We start from the raw sequence: 23,962 nt of genomic DNA, 5'->3' as shown, positions 1-23,962 counted from the left end.
CATTCTTGGCGTTGGTGGCTGTCCTCCTATTTTTTTGGCTCCCTTTTCGGCTCGCCTGTTCTCGGTCCCCCACCACTCAAGGCGCTGTGGCAAATAGGGATCGAAGACACCATACGAAGAGACAAAGGAAACGCCATCCAGCCCCCCTCTCCTTTTCCGTTTTCCCTCTTTTGTTTTGCCTTTCTTTGCTTCAAGCCCCCCCCCCCCAACCTCCTCTCCCTACACCAGCGAGCTCACCAGCCACGTCTGCTTTTCGGCCTTTCATCAGGCACTCAAACGTCTACATCCACCACCACCCTCCTCGCTTGCTGGTGGATACGACGTATTTGTATGTATAAGCGCTTACAACTACACATTCATCTCTCTTTGTACCGGACGCTCTCCGCCGCCCCGCCACTTTTTTCTCCAACCCCTACCCTGCCGTCTTCGGTGTTTTTCTCCCCCTTTTCCCGTTCTTCAGACGCTGGTCGTGTGTGTATGTGTGTGATCATCCTGTACACTTCGCTCCTTTACGCACGTGTGTGTGGGGGGCTTCAAGCACCCGTCAAACCCCCCTTTCATTCCTCCTCGGCCACCCCTTCGCTCGTTCTCGTCCTCCAACTCGGTCGCCACTACGATCATTATCTATATACCTCTACGTGCTTGCTCGGTGTTTTTTGCCGGCCCTATTTTCTGTGCTGCTCACTCTTTTTGCGCCTCGGTTCCTCTTTCATACTTTTCTTCTGAAGAGGCGAACGCTCAACGCTCTTTATTTCCCTCCCCAACACGCGGTGGTGTTCTCTGTTTGCTCTCCTTTTTTCGCCTTTCCGCTGCCACCACGCGCCACCTTTTCTTTTTCCCCATCAAGCTCCTCGACGCGGACACGCATCATCTCTCTCTTACGTGCGCTGAGCTCTTTGAACGCGCTGTCTTTGTGTATGTGCGTGCCAGTGGCTTAGGCGGTGCGAAGGAGTGTGAAAAAACTCGTAGGTCCAGCCAGTACGTTTGGGGGTTCCCCTCTCTCTCTCTGTGCGCGTGTTTGTATGCCGGTAGGCACAGGCGGCACTACTTCGAGTCACCAAGAGAGCGAGTTGTAAGCAAAGCAAGGAGGCCCCTCAGGCAGGCCTAACGCAGCAGAAAGAGCTTGTCTCCCCCTCCCCCCCCCCCCTCCCTCCCTAGCACCCTGTCCTACTACTCCTCCCGTCATCTTCCTCTCCCATTCTCTTCCTCGTGCTGATTCACTGATTGTGTGCTATTCTGTGTTTGCTCTTCTCTCTTTTCGAGTTTTTTCCTGTGCTTGCTTTGCCCCCTCCTATCCGCATACATTTGATTCTCTGAGCGTCTCTCCTCCCCGCCGCCTTCTTTTTCCTTTCAGCTCTCCCTTATCCACTTTTTTCTTCTGTGGTTTGCTTCGTCTGCTCCTCTTGCCTGTCTTTGTGCTCATCTTTTCGTGCTCTCTTGAAGCTGTTGTGCGTCTCTGCTCTTTTCTTCGTGCTTGTTTGCACCTTTTATCGTCGATCCCTTCTCCCCGTTTCTTCTCTCTCTGCTTGTGCTTGCGTGGGCTGTCCTCTCGAGCACTTATCTCTACTCTTTTCTTCGGTCATCTCTCTTATCACCAGGCAGCCCCACGTTTGTGTCGCCACAGTATACATACCGAAGCAGGGGAAACGTAGAGCGCTGGATACACCACCAAAAGAGAGAAAAGGGCACGGACTCTGTGTGCGTCTCGTTCATTGCGCTTGACCCCGACGACTGCACAGAAGCGAAAAGGAGGAGGAGGGGGAAAGAAAAGACGATACGCTTACGCGTGAGCGAAGGCAACGAGCAGAGAGGAAATCCACGCAGAGGGAAGAACTCTAGAAAAACCTGCAGCGCCTCTTTCCTTCCTTATTTGTGTGTGCGCTTCTCTTTCGCACCTTTGCTCTCCCTGAGTCTCTCGGTAGACGTGTGTGTGCGCGTGTGTCCACGCCTATTTTTTGGGGGAGTAGGGGGGTCTGTGAGGTTTTGCCTTTTTTGTTTTTTCTTTCACGTGACATCCCTCGTAACCCTCCGCTCTCCCTCTAGGCCACTTGACTCGGCTGTGCCCCACGTCTCGCACGTCGTTGCGTCTGTTCTGCAAGGGCGTGTGGGTGTCTGTCGAACGGAAAGTGCAGGAGGATCGTGGAACGAACGAGGATACGCAGCCGGCACAACAGGAAAAGGACGATAGGGGAGTACACGTAGGGAGCTTAGCCGTGTATCTGAGAGACGGAAGGGCCTTTTGCCTTTTGCGCCCGTGTGAGATCTTCCCCTCGCTTCGCTAGGAGTCCCACGCGCCTTTCCGTTTTTTGGCGGGGGCGCGCTGGTTCTCCACTACACCGACGGAGAAAGTGGTAAGACCTCTCTTTCGCTTTTTTGTTGCCCTCAGGGTCTCCTGCGTAAATCTCATCTTTCCCATGCCCACATGCTCGTCTGTCACCGTCACCGGTGAGTCCCGGTCATGCGCATGCGCTGTCCTCCCCACGATACCGGTGCGGCTGCCGCTGTCGAGGGCCACAATGCTGGGAAGGGCTGGGAATACATGCACGTCGGCTCACCCGCGCTCGCTGCGCGAGGCCGCCATGCCTCCGCGCGGTGATGCGCCGCGGTGCGCGCGTCAGCGTCATTGCCTAACCCATGATACCACCTTATCGCACCCCCGTAAAGACGCCGACAGGGCCCAAGCCATTAGCGGCATCAATCACTCGTCGTCGCTGAACAGCACCGCCCACTGGCCGCTTCTCGGAAAGCGCGGGTGTAGCCTGTGGGCCCTCTCCCCGGCAACCCAGCGCAGGTCGTCGCCAGCGCCAGCGGCGGCCCCTGAGGCGGTGCCGTTGCGCGCGCCGCACCCCCCACGGTGTCCCCCCTATGCGCTGGGGTGCGACCGCGGGCGGAGCAGCGACAACGGCTGCTCTATCCTCCCGCCTCCGAGAGCCCTCCCTCTCTACACAACAGAGGAGGAGCTCCCCGTCTGCATCGACCCGGAAGGAGTGCGGTGCTGCCCACTGCTCAATCCCCAATGCGAAGAGGGCGTTGTGGCGGATGCACAGATCAATTTATCGCCGTTCCTTAACTGGAAGTTTGTGCCGTACCTCCCCCCGCAGGCGGAGGACCAGCCCAGGTCGACGGTGGTGCTGGACATGGATGAGACACTTCTGCACACGTCGGTGGCCCCGATGCCAGACGCGGACGCTGAGATTGACGTGCCGTACCCGTCCGACGACGCGCGAGACGTGGAAGCATCAGTCACCCTGCCACGCTACAAGCTCTTCGTGAAATATCGCCCGCACCTGGAGCAGTTTCTGTTGTTCTGTCTGGACCACTTTGAGGTTGTCATCTTCACCGCCAGTAAGGCCCTCTATGCCCAGGCGGTGCTACGGCAGTTGCAGGAGGACTTCCCCGGCATCGCCATCCGTCTCGATGGCAACAATCTCAGTGGCGGCGCCCCAGCGTCGCCGCATGCACGCGGCGAGGCGCGCATCATTGAGTTGCTGCACCGCGACCATTGCACACCAACCAACGTCGGCTACACGAAGGACCTGCACCTCATCGGTCGAGACCTGCGTCGCACTATCCTGGTGGACAACCGGAAGGTCTGCGGGGTTTTTCAGCCCTACAATGCCGTTCATGTCAAGGACTTTGCACGCCGGCGCTGCGCGGAGCGGGCGCGAGAGGAGCAGAAGATGCAAGCGATGCATCTGCGTCAGCTAGAGAGGACGATTCCGGCGTCGGCGGTTGAGGTCGCAGAGGACGTGGCCACTTCCCGTCTGCTCAGCACTTCGGGGTGCTCCACTTCGACGTACGACTGGGAAGATCGAGAGGATACCGTGCTTCTCCACCTATGCGCACCCGGCGGTCTTCTGCATTGCCTGTCACGGTGCGAAGACGTGCCGTCTTTCCTGCAGCGCACCATGCGCTTCAATCGAGCAGCATCCTGACCACGGCCTGTGTACGTCTCAGCCGGCGCTGATATTTGACTATTCGCAGGAGGAGAAGTGAAGGGAAAGCGTGAACCTTCGTAACGCCAGCGAAAACGCAACAAGAAAAGGACATCTCCCTGCCAGTGAGAGCGTATGCACGCTTGCGTGTACGCTGGTGGCTGTATTGACGCCTTGGGCGCATCTCTAGTCGCTTCCCCCTCCTCCATCTCTTCTCTTCATTGAAGGGAGAAAAGAGACAGGAAAACGCCTCCCAGTCATGGCAAGGGAGCCCAAGTAGGCGGCCCAGGAGAAACACGCAACGGGAAAAAGCAGCAACAAACGGAAAGGGAAAACAGAGGGGGCGTGGGGAAAAGGAGAGCCCGCCAAACCACCGTCTTGCAGTGTGCAATGATGGTGTTTTCGTTTACTTGGACGTGCTTTATCACGGAGAACGAAAATGAAAAAAGCGGGAAAGGTATTCAGCCGCCCTACACATCATAATGCATGTCGAACAAGAACGACAGCCCATACTTGCACAGCCTCCCTCTTTTCCCTCTGATGACAGCGCGCAATCCTGAGGGGACGAAGACTCGGACAAAGAAAAGCAAGAGTGATTGGGCAGCTGCAGACCCCCATGCGTCCACACACGCGCAAAGGTCCCATGAAGTTTCTTCCGCTTCTACGAGTGCCGACGCGTGTAGGCGTGTCACGTGCGCACGCGGCCCATGGAGATGCGATGGCGCCGGGTGGGCGAGCTTTTATTAATAGGACTTTATCGGGAACTCAGTAAAGTGAAAGTGTATCGGTGACCACGTCGGGGTCATCGCGGCGCTGAAACAAAGAGCCGCCATCCTCCCACTTATACTATTTTTTGTCTGTTCTTCTTGGGGGCCTCTTTTTGTTTTCGCTGAGACAAGAAGGGACTCCCTGGACCTCTACCCTCTTCTTCCTCCTGCTTGCCGGGCTCCTTACTTCTTTGGCTTTCTTTCCATCCCCGACTCTTGCCAAGCTCTGCGCCAGCTCACACCCACTCTGATGTGCCGGTGCTGCGTGTGTTTACCCCCCACGGCCCTCCCTGCCCTCTTTTGCTTCTGCGTTTTAGAGTCTTTTGCGAGTGAGACCCCCACTGCGAGGGTCTCCCGTCTGTTGTCCCTCCTTGATGCGTCTTCTTTTTCGGTTTCCCGGCGCGGCCTACTTCGCTTTTTCTTAGAGACGTGTGCGAGACACACGGTCATGCGGGAGAGGGGCTGGTCGTCATCACAGAGATCGGAGGTGTTGAGAGGCCGTGCAATGCTAAGGGGGAAAGGGGGAACAGCGCCAAAGCGTAACATTAAAAACATTCCCCATGTTAGTGGTGTTTCCGAGCCTAAAGAGGCGGCGCAGGAAGCCGACAAGCAAATACGCGCTTAAAGAGGCACTCGACATCGCCCAGCTCCTCTCTTTTCACACGCCCTGCTCGGCTACTTGCGCTCGCTTCTGAGCTCTTTTCGAGAATATCCTTTTAGAGTTGTGCGTTTCTTTCTCCTTTGCCGTTGTGGGCCTCGCGTGTCTTTTCTCTTCCTCGCGTGTTGGCTTGTGTGCATGCGTGTTTGGACTCGATGCATGATTGCACGTCTGCGTGTCTCTCTTCTGACTTTTATCTTCCTGTGTGTGGTGTATGCTCCTCTCTTCGTGCGTTGTTTCCCCCTCCTCCTCTTCCCCCCTCCCCCTCCTCGACCTGCTTTCTTGTTTGCATGCGTGTTCCTCTCGCTTCTATTACACATCGACTCCCCTTTATTTCCTCCTTGAGTACTTTGGTGCGCTTTTTCTTTCCCTTTTCATCGTCGTGGGGATCCCCTTTTCCTTTTCTCCTCCCCGCAGACCCCTCATTCGCTCATTCTGAAGCTCTTTGCTGTGACCACATAGGCGGTAATTATTTGCGCTGACGCCCCTATCGCAACAAGGACCCCTGCTGGACTCCCCCAACACGGAAAGAAGAGAAAAACTGGGCAGAGAGGAGCATGAGAGCCTCTCTTTTCTCTTGTGCTTTTCACCCCTCCCTCCCCTCCCCCCCCCCCCTAACAAGGATGCACAGATGCAACTCTTCTCTGGGCCAAACAGGGTATCTCTTGGTAACGTTGGGCTTTCCCCGAAACGTGGCACCCCTACACCCTTTTCTTACCCCCCTTTCCCCTCCTTTATTGCATGACTCTTTCTCCTGGTCCATCCTAAGCACTTCTGAGTACTTTGCCCTTGCGCGCATCGGCATGGTTTTTCTCCCACTGGCCCCCTCCCCTGCCCTACCACCACATCTTCCCTCCTACACTCCTCTTGGCCAACTCTCTTTCTCTCATCCTTCTCACCGCCGCCGTGCCTCCATCCCACCTACTCGTGCTTTGACGGGCGTGAGAGTGCGTCTCGCTGTGTGTGTGTTATCTCTGCCCGTGTGTATACCTGCATGCCTTTTTTCTGCTTCCCTCACCCTGCTCCCTCGTGACAAGACGCTTTCGGAGTAACTGACAAGGAGAGCGGGACGGCGCATGATTGCTGCGGGCCGCGGAGCGGTGCAACTCTCACTTTGGATCCTTCCATATGTACAAACTCATCCACGTGCACCCATGCACTGCGGTACGCACCTTGGTACACGCCCGCACAGCAGCGGGCCTCCGTCTCTTTCCCGTTTCCGCATCTCGTGCGCGTGTGTGTTTCGCTGCGCTGAACGCCACTTTGGCTGTTTTTCCTTCTTTCCATTGTCGCCAGCGTTGTGAGGACCGCGCGTATCCGCGCATGCATCGCCCTTAGCTCATATGCACGCAGTGCCGGGTCACATGCCTCACACCGTCTGCCGATCCCCGCTCTTTCGTTTGTGCCTTACGATCTCCACTATAGCAGCGCGCATGTGTTTTCCTGTGATGACCTCTGTATTGTGTTTCACGCCCTGCTCGTCATGTTCGCTTTTACTGTTACTTGGCTGGCGTGCTGGTGGGAAGGCTGAGGACATAGCATCAGCACCCCGCAAGACTCATTCGTCTCATTTGCGTGCTAATCATGCTATTCCGCTTAGTCTCTCCCTCCTCCTGACGTGGAAGGCAGATGAAATCAGTCGTGCAAACACATTTTCTTGCCCTTCAGCGTTTTCTCTCCATGTCACCACCTGCGAGTATTTGTGCCTAGGCGACCGCAGTAACCGGCTGTTACCTGCGCCTTAAGTGTCTTTTTTTCCTGAAACACCACAGGGCTTTCTGTGCATTCCGCTCTCCGCCCTGCCCGCCCCTGAAGAGAAAAGAGCTGAGCCTCATTCTTCTATGGAGCAGCCCCCCTCCCCCAACTCCCTACGACGACCGCACAGGCAGCGATACATGTATAGTTTTCCCTTTCAATGTGCACCTTAGCCACGCACCAGTCCGCTGGCATGCGCACGCAGCCGCACCTCGCCTGCCTCCGCCGCGGCATCCCGTGGCATGGCGTGGGGGTTCCTCCCCCTGGGGTGTGGCGTGCCCGTCGTGCTCCCGGCACCCGCGCCACCCCAGCCCATCCAGCCGGCCACGGGTGGCAGCGCGTGCACAGGGCGCTCGCCATTCGCGGCTGTGGGGGACGGTTGCCGGTTTGCCTCGTGGTGCGTGCGGGATTCGGCGCCAAGCATCGCTGGCGACACCGGGTCGCATCCCCTCTCGAGGCGGGCGGCAGGCCCGATCGCGCCGCGGTCCCCTCGGTGCCGTGGCGACGGCGCCTCCGCCGCAGTCGTGGTGGCCGGGGGCCACGGCAACGCCCCGCAGGCCTGTGGGAGTGAAACGCCCCTCCCTCGCAGGGCACTGGCCTGCGCCGAGGATCCGCCACGGAACCGGGCCCGTCAACACCGAACGGCGCCGCCCAGCCCCATTGAAATGCCACTGCATGCAGCGCAGGCGAGGTCCAGGATTACGCCCAACATCGCCGCAACACAGCGCTGGCCCAGAGCGGCACACTGACGCCAAGGGTCCGCAGCCGTACTCGGGGGCAGGCTGCTCGGCTTCCCTGCAACGTGTGGGCATCGGGGCCCGACACCACGCACCGAGGTGGCCGACATCGTCAGAGAGGAGAGCGGGAGAGTGGGGAAAAGGGTGTGTTTGAAGTTTTTTGACAACATCAACAACAAAAGACTTGTCGAGTATGAAGGCGGGGCGTGTACGTCTTGGCGTGCAGTTTTCTTCTCAGCGGTCGGAGCTGCTGTTTACTCTTGGTGTGAAGGAAAGCGAGGATGGAGGCATTTCTCTTCTTTTTCTCTCTGCCACAGCGTTGCACATCAATGTATCTCCCCCTTGTGCCCTTGTTATCTTTCCTGTGTAGTGGGGAGTAATGTTTCGCTGTGCTTTGCGTGATTTGTTGCTTTGCGTCTCCGTTAGCCCATCTGCTTTCCATTCTTTCGCTCTGCGTATCCTGTGGGTTCCCTAGCCTATCTGCAGGCGCTTCAAGCCGAAAAGAGGAGCGTCTCGATGTGTAGGGCACGAGGCAAAAGATGGAGGGAACGACATGGCTCAGGAGTGCGTAGGTGATGTTTTCGCCCATCGTGTGTCCAGCTGGCGCCTTTCCTTTTTCGTGTCTGGAGCGGCAATGGCGATGTTTACAAGAACACTGCAGCAGGCAAAAACTGAGGAAAAAGAAGCGGCCCGAAAAAGAGAGAGTCGTACGTTATTGATGTGCGAAGAAGAGTATACGCGCTACTGCGCGTTGTACCCCGTCCCCTTTAGCGCGCACTCCTCTTCCTCTTCTTCTCTCCCCTCAACTTCCTAAACTACCGCCGCCGCCGCAACGACCTCCTCCCGGCACCTCCCTCTCCCTTTCACCCCCCAAAAACGCGGTGCTGCTCACCAATATATGCACATGCGTGATGTACTTCTTATGGTTTCTTCGTCCCTCCATTTTTTTTATTCCCATTGTGCCGTGAGTGAAGTAACGCGTCTTGAGAATGGAGGAGGGAGCAGCACCGAGTCGAGAGGAAAAGGGGCCAAACAAGTGCGTTCAATACTCAGACAGAGAGGAATGAAGCGAAAAGGGGGAGACGAGTCGCCTTGTATTTCGCTATGCTCGACTTTCCTACCTTTCACATCGAGCTCCAATACCAAAAGCGAGAAGAAAACAAACATACGAGGCTTGAAGCTGACCTGGTCGTGTAGTGCCCCCTCTTCTTCATTGCGTGTGTGTGTGTGTGCTCTCTTGGTTTTCTCCTCTGCCTGCTCTTTTTTTGCTTTATTAGCTGTTGTTCCTCTGTCTCTCTGTGCAAGAGCTGCTGGACACGGATGGAGAATAAAACTAAAAAAATAGATTGGAAAGAGGAGTGCGCGCTTTTCTCTTCTTTCAGGGTTTTGCTTGTTTGTTTACTTGCCAGTTTTTCAATTTCAAGGATGATATAACCTCTCTTATTTTTCTTGTGGGGTAGGAGGGCGCCTTATCGTTCTGAAACACACGGGTGCCTCCGTTCGGATTGGCACTGAGTACACCCGCATGGCTTTTCCCTGCAAATGTGTGCTGGCCAACTCTGTGTGAAATTTTTGAAAAAAGAGCACCACGTCTTCGATGAAGAGTGATCATCAGAAGGGCACACGAGTGCGTTTCAATACCCGTCCTGTCTTCTGTCCCGAGCGCGTCGGCTCACGTGAGATGACAGCTCACTGACGACTCTCCTCTCTGTGCACATATGATCGAGACTTCGCGACTCCCCTTTCATGTGTTTGCTCTTGATGCACTCGCACCTCTACGAATAATTCGACCATTTTTCTCGCTCCTCCGTTGTTCCGTGATACTGGGCCATCGGCACGTATGCACACATAGCCGCCACAACACCTCCAGCACACGCAAATTTGGGTAAAAAGGGGGGAACAGGAGGCGACGCGGAAATTCTGTCACCTTCTGAAAGAGTAAGAAAGCGGGCGCCGCCTCCATTGATTCATTCGCTCACACACTACGTACTGTGCGCACCCACACGCATACTCAGAGAGCTGCACACGCGAAGCAACTCGAATCCCTGACCCACTTATTTTGGTGCGGGTTAAAGAAGGCGTGAGAGCACATCTGTGCGTGAGTGTCCCATAGACCAGAGTAACATAGAGTTGACGAGATAGAGAAGGGGAGAGCGGGTGGTCTTGTGCTCTCGATCCATATGAAGACACCCTCCCACCGCTACCCCTGGGCAAACATACAGATCCACTCCCTCCTCCCCTCCCCCAACACGTACGCACGCACAGATGCTGTCAAAGATTCACCGCGTAGAGCTTGAAAACTTCAAGAGCTACTACGGCAAAGGTGTCATCGGGCCTTTCAAGGATTTCACGTGCATTGTCGGGCCCAATGGTGCTGGCAAGTCCAACTTGATGGACGCTTTGAGCTTTGTACTGAGCAGCAGCGTCACACCGGCGCGTGCCTCATCGATGCGCGGCAAGGCATTGGTCGACTTCATTCATCGCAAGGCGAAGGCGGCAAGCAAAGGCTGCAGCGTGACTTTAGTAGTGCGCCATCCGGCGTCGCAGCGGCCCGTAGCCTCCGCTGCGGCGCCGGCTGACGGTGAGTCGGGCATGAATGATGCCGTTGCGGCTGCCGCTCGTCGTGGCACGGTCGTCGCCGACGACGGGGAGCACGTTCACCACAGCAGCACCGTCGAGACCTCTTTCACTCGCCAGGTGGATCCGCAGGGCGCGGTCTCATGCCTGCTCAATGGCAAGCCGGCAACAGAGAAGGAGTACGTGGCCGCGCTTACCCAGCACCGCATTGGCGCTCGTGTTGACACGTTTCTCGTGTTTCAGCACCAAGTCGAGGCGGTCGCGCAGAAGAAAGGGAAGCAGCTGACGGAGCTACTTGAACAGGTCAGCGGGAGCGGTGAGCTGCAAGGCGAGTACGCGGCCAAGAAGGCGGCGCTGGAGAAGGCGAACGAGGCGCTGATGAGTGCGTCGCTGGAGAAACGCGGGGCTGCCGTGGCGGTGCATCAAATGCGACTGGCCAAGAAGGAGGCGGAGCGCTACGAGGAGCTGCGTCAGCACTTGGCGAGCGTCAGGCAGGAGCTAGCCCTCACCGAGCTCTTTGCCGTCGAAACGGAGCTCGAGAAGCACAAGGCAGAGCTGCAGCAGCGCCGCGACGCTCTGGCGGCGCTGGAAAAGGGCATCGCAACGGAGCAGGCGATTCGGGAGATGAAACGGGCATACGCGACCCGGCACAAGGTGTATTTGGAGCAGCTTAAAAGGACGCGGAAATCTGCAGACGATCTGCGGCTGAAGCACAACACGGTGGAGCGCATCAAAGCCGCGCTGGCGCACCTGACCCGCAAGGCAGAGCTGCAGCGGCAGGAGCTGGAAGCGGCGCAGAAGGCGACAACTGTCCGCTCTGCCGAGGCGGAGAGGCTTGAAGGGCAACTGAAGAAGCAAAAAGCGCTGCTTGACACCTTCGAGAAGCGCTGCACCGCTGACGACACGAGGCGAGTCACGCTGGACGCTGTGCTCAATCAGCAGCAGCTGGACGAGTACCGGCAGCTGCGGAAGGAAGCAGAGTGCGCGACGGTAGTGCTACGACAGCGCCGGGAGACGGTGCTGCGGCAACGCGACTCCGCACAGGAGGCCCTGAAACAGTGTGACAGAGCCACGGAGGCGCACCAGCAGCAGATGAGGGACGCCAGCCAGGCCATCGAGGCGGCCGCGAAGTACGGCGCTGAGCTGCAGAGGCGCCGCAGCGAGCTTGAGGAGACGGTGAGCACGCTCAAGACACAGCTCACGGAAGCCAGTACAGACCTTGCAAAGATGCAAAGGAAAAACAAGGCGCGGGAGGCGGAGTTGGCGCGACTGCAGGAGCAGTTGCATGACTTGCGCTACATGAAAGACACAAGCAGGCAGAACTCGCGCATGGCTGACGCTCTCCAGGCCTTACGCTCCCTCTTTCCAATCCGCGGACGCATGGTGGACCTGTGCGCGGTGCCCAACGATCGGCACCGCAACGCTGTTACGGTGGCCATGGGCAAAAACCTCGAGGGCGTCGTGGTGGAGACGACCGCGGTGGCGATTCGCTGCGTCAAATACCTGAAGGAGCAACGCATGCCGCCCATGACATTTCTGCCCCTGGACGCTGTGCAGGGCAAGGCGGTCGACGACCGTCTTCGCACATTTGGCGGCACGTGCAAGCCCATTGTCGATGTGGTGCGCTTTGAGCCGGAGCTGGAGCCGGTGGTGCGATACGCACTGGGCCAGACGCTGCTGTGCGACACGGTTGCCGAGGCCAGGCTGGTCGCCTACGGCCGCGACGGGGAGCGCTTCAAGGTTGTGACGCTCGACGGCACAGTTCTCCTGAAGAACGGGTCTGTGCAAGGTGGTTTGGTCTCCGTCCAGAACCGCGCCCGCAAGTGGGACGAGAAGAAGTACGAGGACCTGCGTGTCGCCCGCGACCGCCTGTTGAGCGAGACCGCCGTGGGTGGGGAGGCAGAGCTGGCCCGCACCCAGATCTCAATTCGGGACATGGAGGCGCGGCGCGCGTTCGCGGAAAAGCGCGTCGCCGTAGTGCACGCTGAGCAGATCGCCAACGACGCCAAGACGCAGCGGCTGACTGAGGAGCTGGAGAAACTTGAAAGCCGCGGAGCCGATTTCACGACGCGGCACAGCAGCTACGCAACTGAGTTGCAGGTGATCCATAGAGAGCTGCTAGAGCTGTCCAAGTCGATCTCGCGGGTCGAGGGGCAGGTGTTCGCCGACTTCCAGAAGAGGGTGGGAATCCCCAACCTGCTGTCCCTGGAAGGCCAGCAGGCACAAGAGGCAACGCAGCGCGCGGAGACCCGGCAGCAGCTGCTGCTTGTGATTCACAAGCTGGAGAGCTCGCTCGAGATGGAGGTGAAGCTGGTCGGCGACTCGAAGATCGCCGACTTCGAGGAGGCGTGTGCGCGGCTGAGCAACGAAAGGGAGCAGTGCAAAAAGGACCTCACCGATTATAAAGCACTCGTGGAGAAGGCGGAGCGACAGCACCAGGAGATGCGGAGGACGGCTGCGCAGAGCCGCACGGAGCTCGATGCGCTTGAGCAGCAGATTCGCAACGAGACTCGAAGCTCTGAGACTGACTTGGCTCGTGTCGCCCAAGCGCGGAAGATCGTCACCGGCATTCAGATCACCTGCGACTCTCTGCGTTTGCGTCGGCTGAACCTGGTGCGTCGCTGCCAGATGGACGAAATCGGTATTCCACTGAAGCCGGCGCCCAGCAGCGGAGCGAAGCACGCGCGGGGCGAAGATACGGACGCAGCCAGCCGTGCCTTCTCCGGGCTTTCTGCGCCGCCATCCCGCCAAAGGTCCAGCGCCGCAGGGAGTCGCACGCATGTTCTCCTTTCCGAACCGTTCGCACTGCTTGTCGAAGGCGGAGCGAGCCAGAGCGGCGTACGCAGAGGGACGAGCACCGCATCCCCTCCTGCCCTCTTCCCCACCCTCGACTCAGAGACGGCCATGTGTATCAACTTCTCCTCGCTCACGGAAGCACAGCGGGTGGTAGCAGAGGACCGAGCTCAGTTTTCCGCATACAGCCACCGCACTCAGGTGCAGTTGGAGGCACTTGCCGCGGAGATGGAGTCGCTGGCGCCAAATATGAAGGCCGCCTCGCGCGCCATGGCATCGGAGGATCGTCTGGGCACGTCTTCGACGCTGCTCGAGGAGGCGCGTGATGTGGCCCGTGCGGCAAGCAGGGAGTTCACCCGTGTCAAGGAGCAGCGCACGGCGCGCTTCATGGAAATATACGAAAAGGTTGCAGCCACAGTGGACAGGGTGTACCGCGAGATTACCATGGGCACCCGCGCCCATGCAGTGCACGGCTCGGCGTACCTTAGCCTGGAGAATGTGGAGGAGCCGTACCTGGGTGGCACCACCTACCACGCCACGCCGCCTCTCAAGCGCTTCATGCCGATGGCGCTGCTCTCCGGCGGCGAGCGCACCATGGCGGCGCTGGCGCTTCTCTTTGCGATTCACGAAGTCTCTCCGACGCCCTTCTTTGTGCTGGACGAGGTGGACGCGGCGCTAGACGCCGGCAACGTCGAGAAGCTTGCGAGCTACCTCCGTAAGAACTCTCAGTTGTGTCAGCTCGTCGTAGTCTCGCTGAAGGAGCAGCTTTACCACATGGCAGATATGCTGCTGGGCGTCATGAAGGACAAGGAGAGGGAGAGCTCCAAGGTGCTCACCATGGACCTGCGTGGCTACCCGTACTAACATGCCCAAGAGTACCAGCAAACGAAAAAAACGAACTCTGCAATGAGCAGATGGAGGGAAGGGCAATTGCTTGTGGCACGCAGCGATGCTACAGCGTGTGTGCTGAGTGCGACAGGAAAGGACAGTGGCTCACTTGTCTGCATCACACCCTCTGTCGCAGCCTCAACCGCTTTGGATTACTTCGGTTCTCTCTCCGTCCGTCCCTTCTCGTGCGTTTCTGTGCGTCGCCTCTTCCTGCGGAGCGCTTCTCTGTTGGCACCCCACGACGCCGCGGGTCGACCGAGCTGTGACGGCAGGAGGCACCCGCTGGAAAAACACCCCGCACGTCGAGTATCTCTTACGCGGCTGCTGTGGCTGTTGCCACTGAGGCGTCCAGTTGTACAGGGCTGGCCACCCGCTCATCTTCCCCCCCCCCCACCTCACCTTTGTTGCTGCGTTGCGTTCCTTCAAATATCAGAAGGGACGACGGCGGTCAAGCATCCGACGCCGAAGGAAAGAGATGAATGTGTGGGGTGCTTGCTTGCTTGCCTTTCCCTTTTCCCCTCATAGAACAGCACTGTAGGAGGTACTCTCTTTCTCTTGCTTCCCCGCCGCTGCACGGCACACTCCCTTCCATTAACGATCGAATTACTATGATGCAGCGATACAGAAGAGATCCCGCCCGGCCCCAGCGCTCACCTCCCCCTTCTTCGGTACTCAACCACCCATCGGTGCGTTGTTGCCGCTTCGCAAGGCCATGAAAGCGGCGGATTCCATTCCCTCTTGTTTCGTTTTTTGTTTTGCCCAGGGTGCCGCGCCCCTCCCCCCCACACACAGACAGACGGGGTGTTCCGCCTTTGTCGTCTCTTTCCCCCCTCCCCCTCTCTCTCCTTCTGGCTTGCTTTAGTCCCCGTCCTTTTTTCTTTGCTCTCGGGGGAGTAGGGGCGTGGCGCCGTGAATGCTTCCTGCTTTCCCTTTATTGGCCAGGTGTTTTCAGTTGTGATTTCAGCTGCCACGGTTGATGATATCCCTGCAGGTATGCGAGTGCTAGTGGCGGTGCGCATCACTCTCAGAGCGTACCGACAGGCAAAAAAAAAAAAGAATGCACACCCGCTCCATACGCGCACATGCGTCGGTTACGTGAGGGTCGGCGCAGCGGAGTGCTTGTACTCCCGAACGCCTGCTCGTTTGGTCAGGTCGCGCCCACGGCAATGCCGAGTCCCCCACGCGCAGACGGAACCGCCATAATGGGAAGTGGGACGGCGGCAGATAGAGGATACCGGCGCAACCCCCGTGCCTAGTGCTGCACACGTCATAACATCAACGGTCTCGTACTTCACTCCTCCTCCTCCGCGTTTTGCCCTTTCATTGCAGCACACCAGGGGCCATTTAGGCCGGTCACCTTCTAGAGCACATGCGTCGCTGCTTGCGGCGTTGATGCTGGTTCTGCACGAAGCTCATTCACCATCAAGTTTATCAAACGACCTGACAAGCACGCCGAGCGACGCACCTGTGCTAGTAGCCGCCTTTCCACTGGTGCGTCAAACTGCTTCGATACCCCGAGAATTCCCCTGTTAGCCAGTGTTGCCCCTCTCCACCTCGCTTTTCACGCCACGCAAGCGCACCACAACACCTAACCTAGCACCCCAGTTGCCATGGGGGAGAAGCAGTCAAAGGGGTACTGGCAGGAGGACGAGGACGCACCGACCTGCAATGGCTGCGGCTGCGTCTTTTCCACCACCCTTCGCCGCCACCACTGCCGCAACTGCGGCTACGTACTATGTGGCGGCTGCTCGCGGCATCGCGCTGCCATTCCGATGCGGGGCATAACGGAACCAGAGCGCGTCTGTGACGCGTGCTACCTCGCTCTACGCAACAGCAGCGTGATAGGGAGCAGCCTCAGCAGGGGCAATCCAGAGCCCATTGTCAATCCAAGTGAGACACCCAACCGGCCAGCTGCGTGGACGGCAGGCGGAACCACCTGCGGTCCGTCGGCTGACCTGAGAGCATCAGATGCAGCTAGTCTCGCAGCTGCAGCGCAGCCGTCGAGCGCCGCGCCAGAGCTGAGCGAGGAGCAGCGAGAGGCAGAAGCATTCTACCATAACCCGTATGGTGGAGCCGCCGGTGGCCAGGGCAACAGCGACACCACAGGAGCTGCCGACGCTCGCCAGGAGACGATCAGCCCAGAGGCGTTGGAGAAGAAGCGACTAATCCAGCGCTGGAACACGGTGCGGCAGGCCACCGTCTACGTCGACATTCTCGTGCAGCAGTCGGAGCGCGTAGAGCCGGATACGGCGGTGGAGTACAGCCGTGAGACGGAGGCCCTCATCTTGGAGCCAGAACTGCCCATCAACCAGCTCGGCACTAGGATGTTGCCGCTGCCGCGGCCTACCACGGATAGCGCTCGCTACCTCGTAGAGTCGGTGACAACGATTGGAGTGGCCGGCACCATGCTGGAAAGGGCGGCGGCAGACCTGACGCGGCGACTTGTGACACGGATACCTGCACGTGCAGATTCACGTGGGTCGCCCGATAGATTTGTCGGCTATTAGAGATGATGGCGTGCATTTCTTTCTTCGCTGCTAGTTTCGGGTGGCACAGTGCATGCTGTGATAGTTTACTTGTGGGGGCGAAAGGGGGAAATGAGGAGAAGCAGCGATGTGCGCTGGTGAACGTGTCATTCAGTGTGTGTGCGTGCGCTGTCCTTTTTCTCTCGACACTCTCCCTTCCTGTTGCTGTGTTTCCAAGGTGAGTTAGCCCCTGTTTGGGGAGCGGCCTTTCCCTATTGTGCAAGTGAGAAGCAGCGCAATGCGCTCCTGTTTTGTTGTCTTCTGCGCTCTGGATGGCCTCGCTGTTGACCCTTTGAAGGCCTCTGTTGGAATCGCACACGTCACACACACCCCATTCCCTCTCTCTTCGCCTCTCTCACCACAGACACGCCTGTACGCCGCCGGTGTTGTGAGGAACGTTTCTTCGGACGCTTCTTTTGGTAGCTCTTAGGCGAGGTGCCCTGCCAGGCCGTGCCTCTGCTTCCATCCAAGGCGCGTACCCTCCTCTCTGACGCAGCGGCTATGTGTGTCTCTCTTCTTCTCACTGTGCCTCCTTCTTTCACCCCCCGTGGAGCAGAGGCTGCCCACCGCTAAACGGTTGGCGGCACACCGTTGAAGGGTTGTGGAGGTAGCATCACAGCGTATTCTCGTTTACTAGCACCATGATGCACACCAGCGGGGTGGTGCGGCGCCAGATGCGTCCCTACTACAATCTCCCCTCCAAGTCGGAGCACGGGCGCCGCATGACCGGCTTTCTCACACCATACCGCCACTGGATGTGGAAGCAGAACGAGCTCTGGCGCAACGTTCACGAAGCTCAGTTCGAGCATCTGCGAAAGGTGTACAAGCGGCAGTGGCTCGAGTCGTTCCGCGTCAACGCTGACGAGTATATTTACAAGTACAACATCACCAAATCTGCGCAGCTGGCGCAGTGGGAGCACGAGATGCAGGCCCAGGAGCGCAAGCGTCGCGAGTCACAGCAGCTGGCACAGGGTCGCCAGGCGCTGAAGAAGAAGCACCTCGATTTGCTGCGTGAGTTCCACGAGCGGCAGTTCTTCTACTGGTACGAGCGCGCGAGCGAGCGCCTGCAGTACATGGCCCGCATCAGCTACATCTCCCAGGCCAGCATTCAGGAGCACATCGAACGGGAGCTGGACAAGTACACTGTGGGGTCGAAGGCGCCGTACCCGCTCAACTTTGCTGGCCAGATGCCCATGCTAGAGGACAGGGATGGAAACATTGCGCAAGTGCCTGCGAATCTAATGACGAACCACGCTACGGAGAACCCAGACGGCGGTGCCACCATATACGAGCCGCCAGAGGGCACCGCCGTCGCAGAAGAGAAGCTGCTGCAGATGATGGCGTCGGCGCAGGAGGAGGAGTTGCGCATTCGCCCCGAGGATGGCGACGCCTGGTCGGAGTCGATGACGGACATGGACCGCAGCGAGAGCGCGAGGTTTGACTCACGCAAGGTGGCGCGTAGCATGGAGGAGACGGATGAGGAGCGAGAGGTGAGTCGACGGGCGTACATCGACCGTGGAAAGACAGGGTCCAAAGCCATCTTCCGCCGCCCACGCTTCGACGGCGATGGCGCCACGTCCCCGAGCGCTGGCGGTACGACGCCGATGAAGCGCCGCAAGTCGAAGACGGACAGGATGCACGCCTTACAGGAGCAGCAGGACGCGGCGGTGGCGAAGGCAACGGCCAAGGCGCTGAAGGACGAGGGTAGTACCGCCGGGGCGACGAAGCGCGGTGAGGTGGCGGAGAACAGAGGCCGCCTCCGCGATCGCATGATCACACCCTCTCTTGAAACCCTGCAGCAGTCGCCTGAGATGATGGCGCAGAACAAGCCGGGCGGTCGTGTGCGGACACATCACCTCATGGAGAAGGTCTACGGCATCGGCAAGTTTAAGAAAGGTGGCGGTGGAGATGAGGATGCGTAGATGCACAAGGCCGCGGAGTCCTCTGTGCTGGGTCTTTGGGGGTGCATGTGCCGTGCCGACAAAGGCCATTGCTACCGCATCACCCACCCACGCACACACACTAGGCGCACGTGCAAGGGGAGAGACGGGGCCCTGCCACCGTTGTATGCGTTGATTGAGGTCCATGCCGATCTCGCGGTGAAAAGCCTGCTTCTGCCCCTCGCCCCTTTCCCTCCTCCCTCTCGCTGTGAGGCAAGTTCAGCCTTTTCCGTCTTCACTGCCACACGTAGCCGCCATCCTCAAACAGTCATCCGGAAAGGGGGGAACTACCAGTAGTGCGACCGCATCTTCTTCACTTCCTTGACCTCATAGCCCACTCGATGCCCCCGCTGGGTCTGCTGCGCTCGTGGTATCCTCCGTGGCACGCCTCAATGCGTGTGCCTGGGGGTGCGCGCACACACACACAGTAAAGAAAAATAGCCCCAATGACGAGAGTATTGTTGGCCCTGCTCGTTGACTAGTCCCCAGCTTCTCAACAGGGAGAGGATGAGGAAAGGGGAGACGAGGCGCTCTGGATGGCCTGGTTTGATATAAGCGTGCAGATGTGCACGTCCATACGCAGCCACACGAATGTCTCACGAGAGCACCCTGCATGCGCTTGCCGGTCTTCTTCACTGACCACTCCTCCGCCCCTCTCTCTTTACCCTGCGTAGTGGCTTCTCGGTAGGTCTTTGCTAGCCCCCTCTCACCTTTACGTGTGCGCTGCGATACCTCACCCTTCTCCTCTCCCTCTACTCGCCTGCAACTCCCTCACACCGCTCATCGGGGGACAGGAGACGCAGAAGAGCCCCACCCTAGATCGCCGTAGTGTGCTGCGTGCTTGCCGTTGACTGCAGTGCGCGCGTAAGCCACGTAGGCGTGTGTTCTGCCGCTGAGAAATTCGCAAAAAGGACAGAACGACCCCCCTCAAGCAGCTCTCGCAGCCTGAATCGGCGAAGGCAAGCGACACGCTATGCAGAAGACTGCATAGCGTGGCCTAAACTCTTTTCTGTTGCTTACCGTCAATCACCGCAGAGCTAGAGCACCTCAGCCGGATGAATTCCTATCGCCTCGAGGTGGCCGTAAAGCGGGTGTCCGGGCTCAACCCACTCATTGCCAGCGCCTCGTCAATGATTGCTGTGGAGGTGCGCTTCCTCAATTTCCCTCCCATAATGATACACCCACAAGGCTACGCTGTTGGCGACACCGTGACGTACAACGTCTGCCACAAGGCCGACTTTCGAATGTGCAGTGAGCAGGCTGCCGCGAACTTTCCTGCCATGTGCCAGTGTCAGTTGGTCAGTGTAAATGAAGGGGCAGTAGCGGGCGGTGCACGGTGGTCGTGCCCGTGTTTACTGGTGCCGCAGCCCGACGCAGCTGCACAACTCTCCCTGCGCACCTACGCCAACTACGTCATCAGCAACGCTGCCGGAGGGGCGGTGGGCTACGCCGATATGAGCTGCCGGGTGCTCTTGCAGGACCCACCGTCCACAGCGCCAGCTCCCATCTCCATGCCGGCCCCACAGGCATCAGTGACGCCGCTGCCGGTCGCTGCACCCCCTGCCAGCGCCCTAGAGCCCAGCAGAGGAACAAGCGCCGACCAGGGCAAGCCGTACATTGTGCGTGTAGTAGTTGGTGAAAGTGACCGACATCGCCGCCCAAGCCAGGATACTCGCTGGGACGGGGTGCAGGACGCGTCACGCGGGCACGAGGTGACGGTGACGCGTGCCAGTGCTAGTGATCGTGGCCATCCGCCGCGGCGCGTGTCTGCCAACACCGCCGAAAAGGGAAGTCTGCTTCATCTCCTGCAGTACGACGTGGCGTATCAGTTGCAATCCCTCAGCGAAACCGTCGCGGCAGCGCTGCACCGTGAGCACGACGTGTTGACGCGCACGCCACTCAAGGGACCAGACAAGAGTGACGCCCTCAGCACCTCCAGGCTGACCAAGTCGATCGACCATCATGTGGCGTCGATTGTGAAGGTGGCAAACATTGTTTTACAGGTGGTGAATCAGCTTGTGGACAACAGCCCCGCCCCGCCACGCATCGGAGCGAGTCGTGTGGTGAACGACATGGCACGGCAAATGCGCAACCCAGTGAACAAGCTGCCGCTTCCCGCTGAAGGCTCCATAGGCCATTACTTGCAGTACGACGTGCTCTACCAACTGCAGTGCTTGGGCACGAACCTGTCCTACATGACCGTTGCCTACCGCGCGGTGCTCGACACACCGCTGTCGTCGATCCCCGTACAGCACGTCGCGTACTGCGACGAGCTCGGACACGAGATTCAGCACCTCACGAAGCAAATCAGCATTCTCGTCCAATCTTGCGTAGATGGAACGCTCAGCACGGCGGCGCTGTCTGCTGCGCCAAGGCCTGACGCCCAGAAAAAAGACCGGACGCAGCGTAAAGCAAACTCGCGGAGCGCACCACAGGCTGCAGCGCCGCATCTAGGCGCTCACAAGCTCAGTGGTGCCGCCAAGAGCCTCAGCAGCACCTCTTACTCGTCCTTCAGCAGCAGCCGTGGCACGAGCACTAGCAGTTTGTCCTCATCTTCCTTATCCTCCTCCTTGAATCGACCGGCGACACCCGCGTCGCAGCCACGGGCGCCGACAATCGTGGCCGCCCCGACGAATCCGCTGCCAGCTGGGCAGTCGTCGCTGGCGGCGACACCTACGCCGAGCGCCCCGGCCCAGCCCCTGCCACCGCCGCCGTCCTACGCCACGCCGGCTGCAACAACACCAAGGAAGCAAACGTCACCCTCACCACCAACACCGCCGCCGCCCTACACCGTCGCCGCGCCGTCGGCTGAGCAGACAGCAATGCCACTTCCGACCCCAGTCGAGTCGCAAATGTGGCTTTCACCCTTCAACCCCATGGACTCCCTCGGCGAGCCAACTGCCCTGTCGCAGGCGAATCCGCTGGTGCCGCGTGTGTCGCACATAAACCAAGCAAACAACTTTCAGCTCTCTACAGCCGCCCCTCCGCGAGACTCACTCCACCCCGGGTCGCAGAGCACGGCCGTGTACGGCATGACTGCTTCCGCCTTTACGCCGCAGCCAGTACTCGCCACTGGCGGTCCACCGGCGCTCAGTCCTCAGCACCCGTCTTTGGTGCCTCCACCGCTCGCGGCACCGACGCCGCTGACGCCGCCAAGCGCTGCACCCTCACCACCCCCGATGGCCACGTCAAAGCTGGCCACGCCACCGCCAATCCAGCCACAGCCGCCGGTGCCGTTAACGATTCCGATACCCGTGCCCATTCCTCCCTGAAGTAGACAATGGCAAGGCCTCGACGGTATTTGCTTATTCTGAGAAAGACTGCACGCCACCTACGCCGCACAGCTTTTTATTATTATTCCCGCCTCGACCCCAGCGCCCGTGATTACGAAGAGCACCCCAGCGTGTTATCATGACCAAGCACGTACTCTGGGTACGGAGGCCAGGCAAGCCCTCCTAATGTCTGCCAACGCCGAGCCGCCTCTGGCGGCGGCAGTGTGTCAAGCACCCACGACGCAGGGGGGAGGGTCAGGGCAATGTATCGCTCTTGGCGTCAGGGGTCTGGTCTTGCACGGCGTTGCGTCGGAGCGACCTGCGACGTTGAACACGCTTGACCGATTTATACGGTAGGCATGCTGTCAGTGCTACTCGAATGCACTTCACTCGACCCTCGCTGCCCACTGGGGTGGGGAGCCTGCGCCGCATCGAAGCCGGTCCACCACTTCACCACCAGGACTACGGGTGCAGCTGCGACGCGGTGGTGGGTAGAGTTTGAGGCAGGAAGTCCGCTCCAGTGACTGCGTCGACGTATTGCTGTAAGTGCCTCCTACTGCTTTGCACCAAGCGGCAGGCCTATGGCAGACTGTGTAGAGCAGAGACGTTTTTCTTCCTTTCAACGTGCATCTTAGCCACGCACCACCCTGCAGGTATGCGCACGCAGCCACACCTCGCCTGCCTCCGCCGCGTCATCCCGTGGCATGGCGTGGGGGTTCCTCCCCCTGGGGTGTGGCGGGTCCGGTGGTGTGACCCGGGGCGTCACGGCGCTAGCGGAGCAGCGTGCAGCACGCCATCTGCGCACCATGCTGTCGCTGCCACTCTGCCCCCCCCTGCGGGAACCCGAGGTATAGCCAGGTGCCCGAGCAGAGCTGGGTGAGGGCGGCCTTCTGTCGCCTCGTAAGCCCAGCGTCCTTGTCCTTCTAGCGTGGAAGTGCTGCCGCCAAGGAGGTCTTCTCTCAGCGCGTCGCAGACCGGCGGCCAGACCCGTAGTCCATGCAGTTGGTGTCGGCGCCACTGCCATTGCCGATTCGGCAAGTTCGTCAACTGCGTCGTGGGGGTGTAGCTCCCAGTGGCCAAAGAGAAACGAAAATGAGGAGGCGCCTGCGACGGGCCGGTAGCGCCATGAGGAGGGACCGCGAGTCCGTGGCAACAGCAGACACGTGCTTTTCTGCACCCTAGGTGATCCAGGCATCCTTGCAGCCGGTCGGACCTCAGCTCCATTGCCTCACACTCGGCGCGACAGCTACAAGCAAAGGGGCTGCCGCCACTTGCTACTGCACCCGTGAGAGCGCCACGGCCGCCCCTGACTTGATGTCGCTTCGCGCCGCAGCGCCTGTCCGCCGCGAGCGAGGGGACTACGCTACACGGGAAGGCTGCGGCACGCATGCTAAAGGTTTTTCCTCGCCTAGGGAGTCCGCCCGCAGCCCCTCCCAGGAGCGATGCGCTGAAGTACACGCGACGACTTCATATGAAGGAGGTGCGGGTGTGCGGTGCACTGAAGGAGCTGGTGCCTGCACACCCGTGTGAGAGCTGCCGAGGCGTCGTGGCGACACCATCCGCCGTGCACACCTCCCGCGCCCAATGTGCAACGCAGCCTCCCCGCGTGATTGCGGAGGGGTACAGGCGGGTGTGGCGCAGAAGCACTACGGAGTCCAGGGGCGGCGGGTCGGCCTCTTCGAGTTGGTCTCTGTTGTGCGCGTATGTTGTCACACCCACGGTGGCTGCGGCTGCTGTGGCATGAATGTGCCCAAGAGGCTTCCCGTAGTTGGCGCTGGCGCTGTTCCCCCACGCGGTGGCGCCGCAGGGGGTGGGCGTGATTGAGCCAGCGCCATGCACAAAGAGCGGAGGGGATTCGTTGACGGGACCCCCATTCCTGCGAACAGAGACTTCCACCAGCACGGCAGCTCGAGCCGTGGCTTGTGCCGACAGGCTCTGCAGCGTGTCGGCCCAGTGCCGCGCCTTGGCAGGAAGGCTACACGGAGAAGGCGAGGGTGGCTGTCCTCGTCCAAGCACCTGCGTGCAGCGGAACGTTTCAGCTGGTGGCAGTGTCGCGCACCAGAGAGCTTGCTCTGCGCTCTTTGCGGGTGCACAGCTCCATCAGCGCCCAGTCGC

The 23,962-nt window shown here is 59.4% G+C and overlaps 5 protein-coding genes across 5 annotated transcripts; all 5 read left to right on the top strand.

The window, feature by feature from the left end:
* Positions 1-2,414: 2,414 nt before the first annotated feature.
* On the top strand, positions 2,415-3,935 carry LBRM_34_3450 (hypothetical protein, unknown function; the record flags this gene model as incomplete). Its single annotated transcript, XM_001568401.2, has 1 exon — positions 2,415-3,935. One exon carries the CDS (start codon positions 2,415-2,417, stop codon positions 3,933-3,935), a length of 1,521 nt encoding a protein of 506 aa, XP_001568451.2.
* Positions 3,936-10,117: 6,182 nt separating this feature from the next.
* Positions 10,118-14,086, top strand: LBRM_34_3440 (putative structural maintenance of chromosome (SMC) family protein; the record flags this gene model as incomplete). Its single annotated transcript, XM_001568400.1, has 1 exon — positions 10,118-14,086. The coding sequence occupies one exon, from the start codon at positions 10,118-10,120 to the stop codon at positions 14,084-14,086; it is 3,969 nt and encodes a 1,322-aa protein (XP_001568450.1).
* A 1,634-nt stretch (positions 14,087-15,720) lies between these two features.
* On the top strand, positions 15,721-16,617 carry LBRM_34_3430 (conserved hypothetical protein; the record flags this gene model as incomplete). Its single annotated transcript, XM_001568399.1, has 1 exon — positions 15,721-16,617. The coding sequence occupies one exon, from the start codon at positions 15,721-15,723 to the stop codon at positions 16,615-16,617; it is 897 nt and encodes a 298-aa protein (XP_001568449.1).
* A 659-nt stretch (positions 16,618-17,276) lies between these two features.
* Positions 17,277-18,557, top strand: LBRM_34_3420 (conserved hypothetical protein; the record flags this gene model as incomplete). The annotated part of the gene is made up of 1 exon (XM_001568398.1): positions 17,277-18,557. The coding sequence occupies one exon, from the start codon at positions 17,277-17,279 to the stop codon at positions 18,555-18,557; it is 1,281 nt and encodes a 426-aa protein (XP_001568448.1).
* A 1,073-nt stretch (positions 18,558-19,630) lies between these two features.
* LBRM_34_3410 (conserved hypothetical protein) lies at positions 19,631-21,847 on the top strand (the record flags this gene model as incomplete). Its single annotated transcript, XM_001568397.2, has 1 exon — positions 19,631-21,847. The coding sequence occupies one exon, from the start codon at positions 19,631-19,633 to the stop codon at positions 21,845-21,847; it is 2,217 nt and encodes a 738-aa protein (XP_001568447.2).
* Between the last annotated feature and the right edge of the window lie 2,115 nt (positions 21,848-23,962).

This window comes from Leishmania braziliensis, chromosome 35 (assembly GCF_000002845.2).
Source record: "Leishmania braziliensis MHOM/BR/75/M2904 complete genome, chromosome 35".
Taxonomy (NCBI): Eukaryota; Euglenozoa; class Kinetoplastea; order Trypanosomatida; family Trypanosomatidae; genus Leishmania; species Leishmania braziliensis.
The sequence above is the reverse complement of the archived record's forward strand: the minus strand, read 5'-3'. Positions and strand labels throughout refer to the sequence as shown.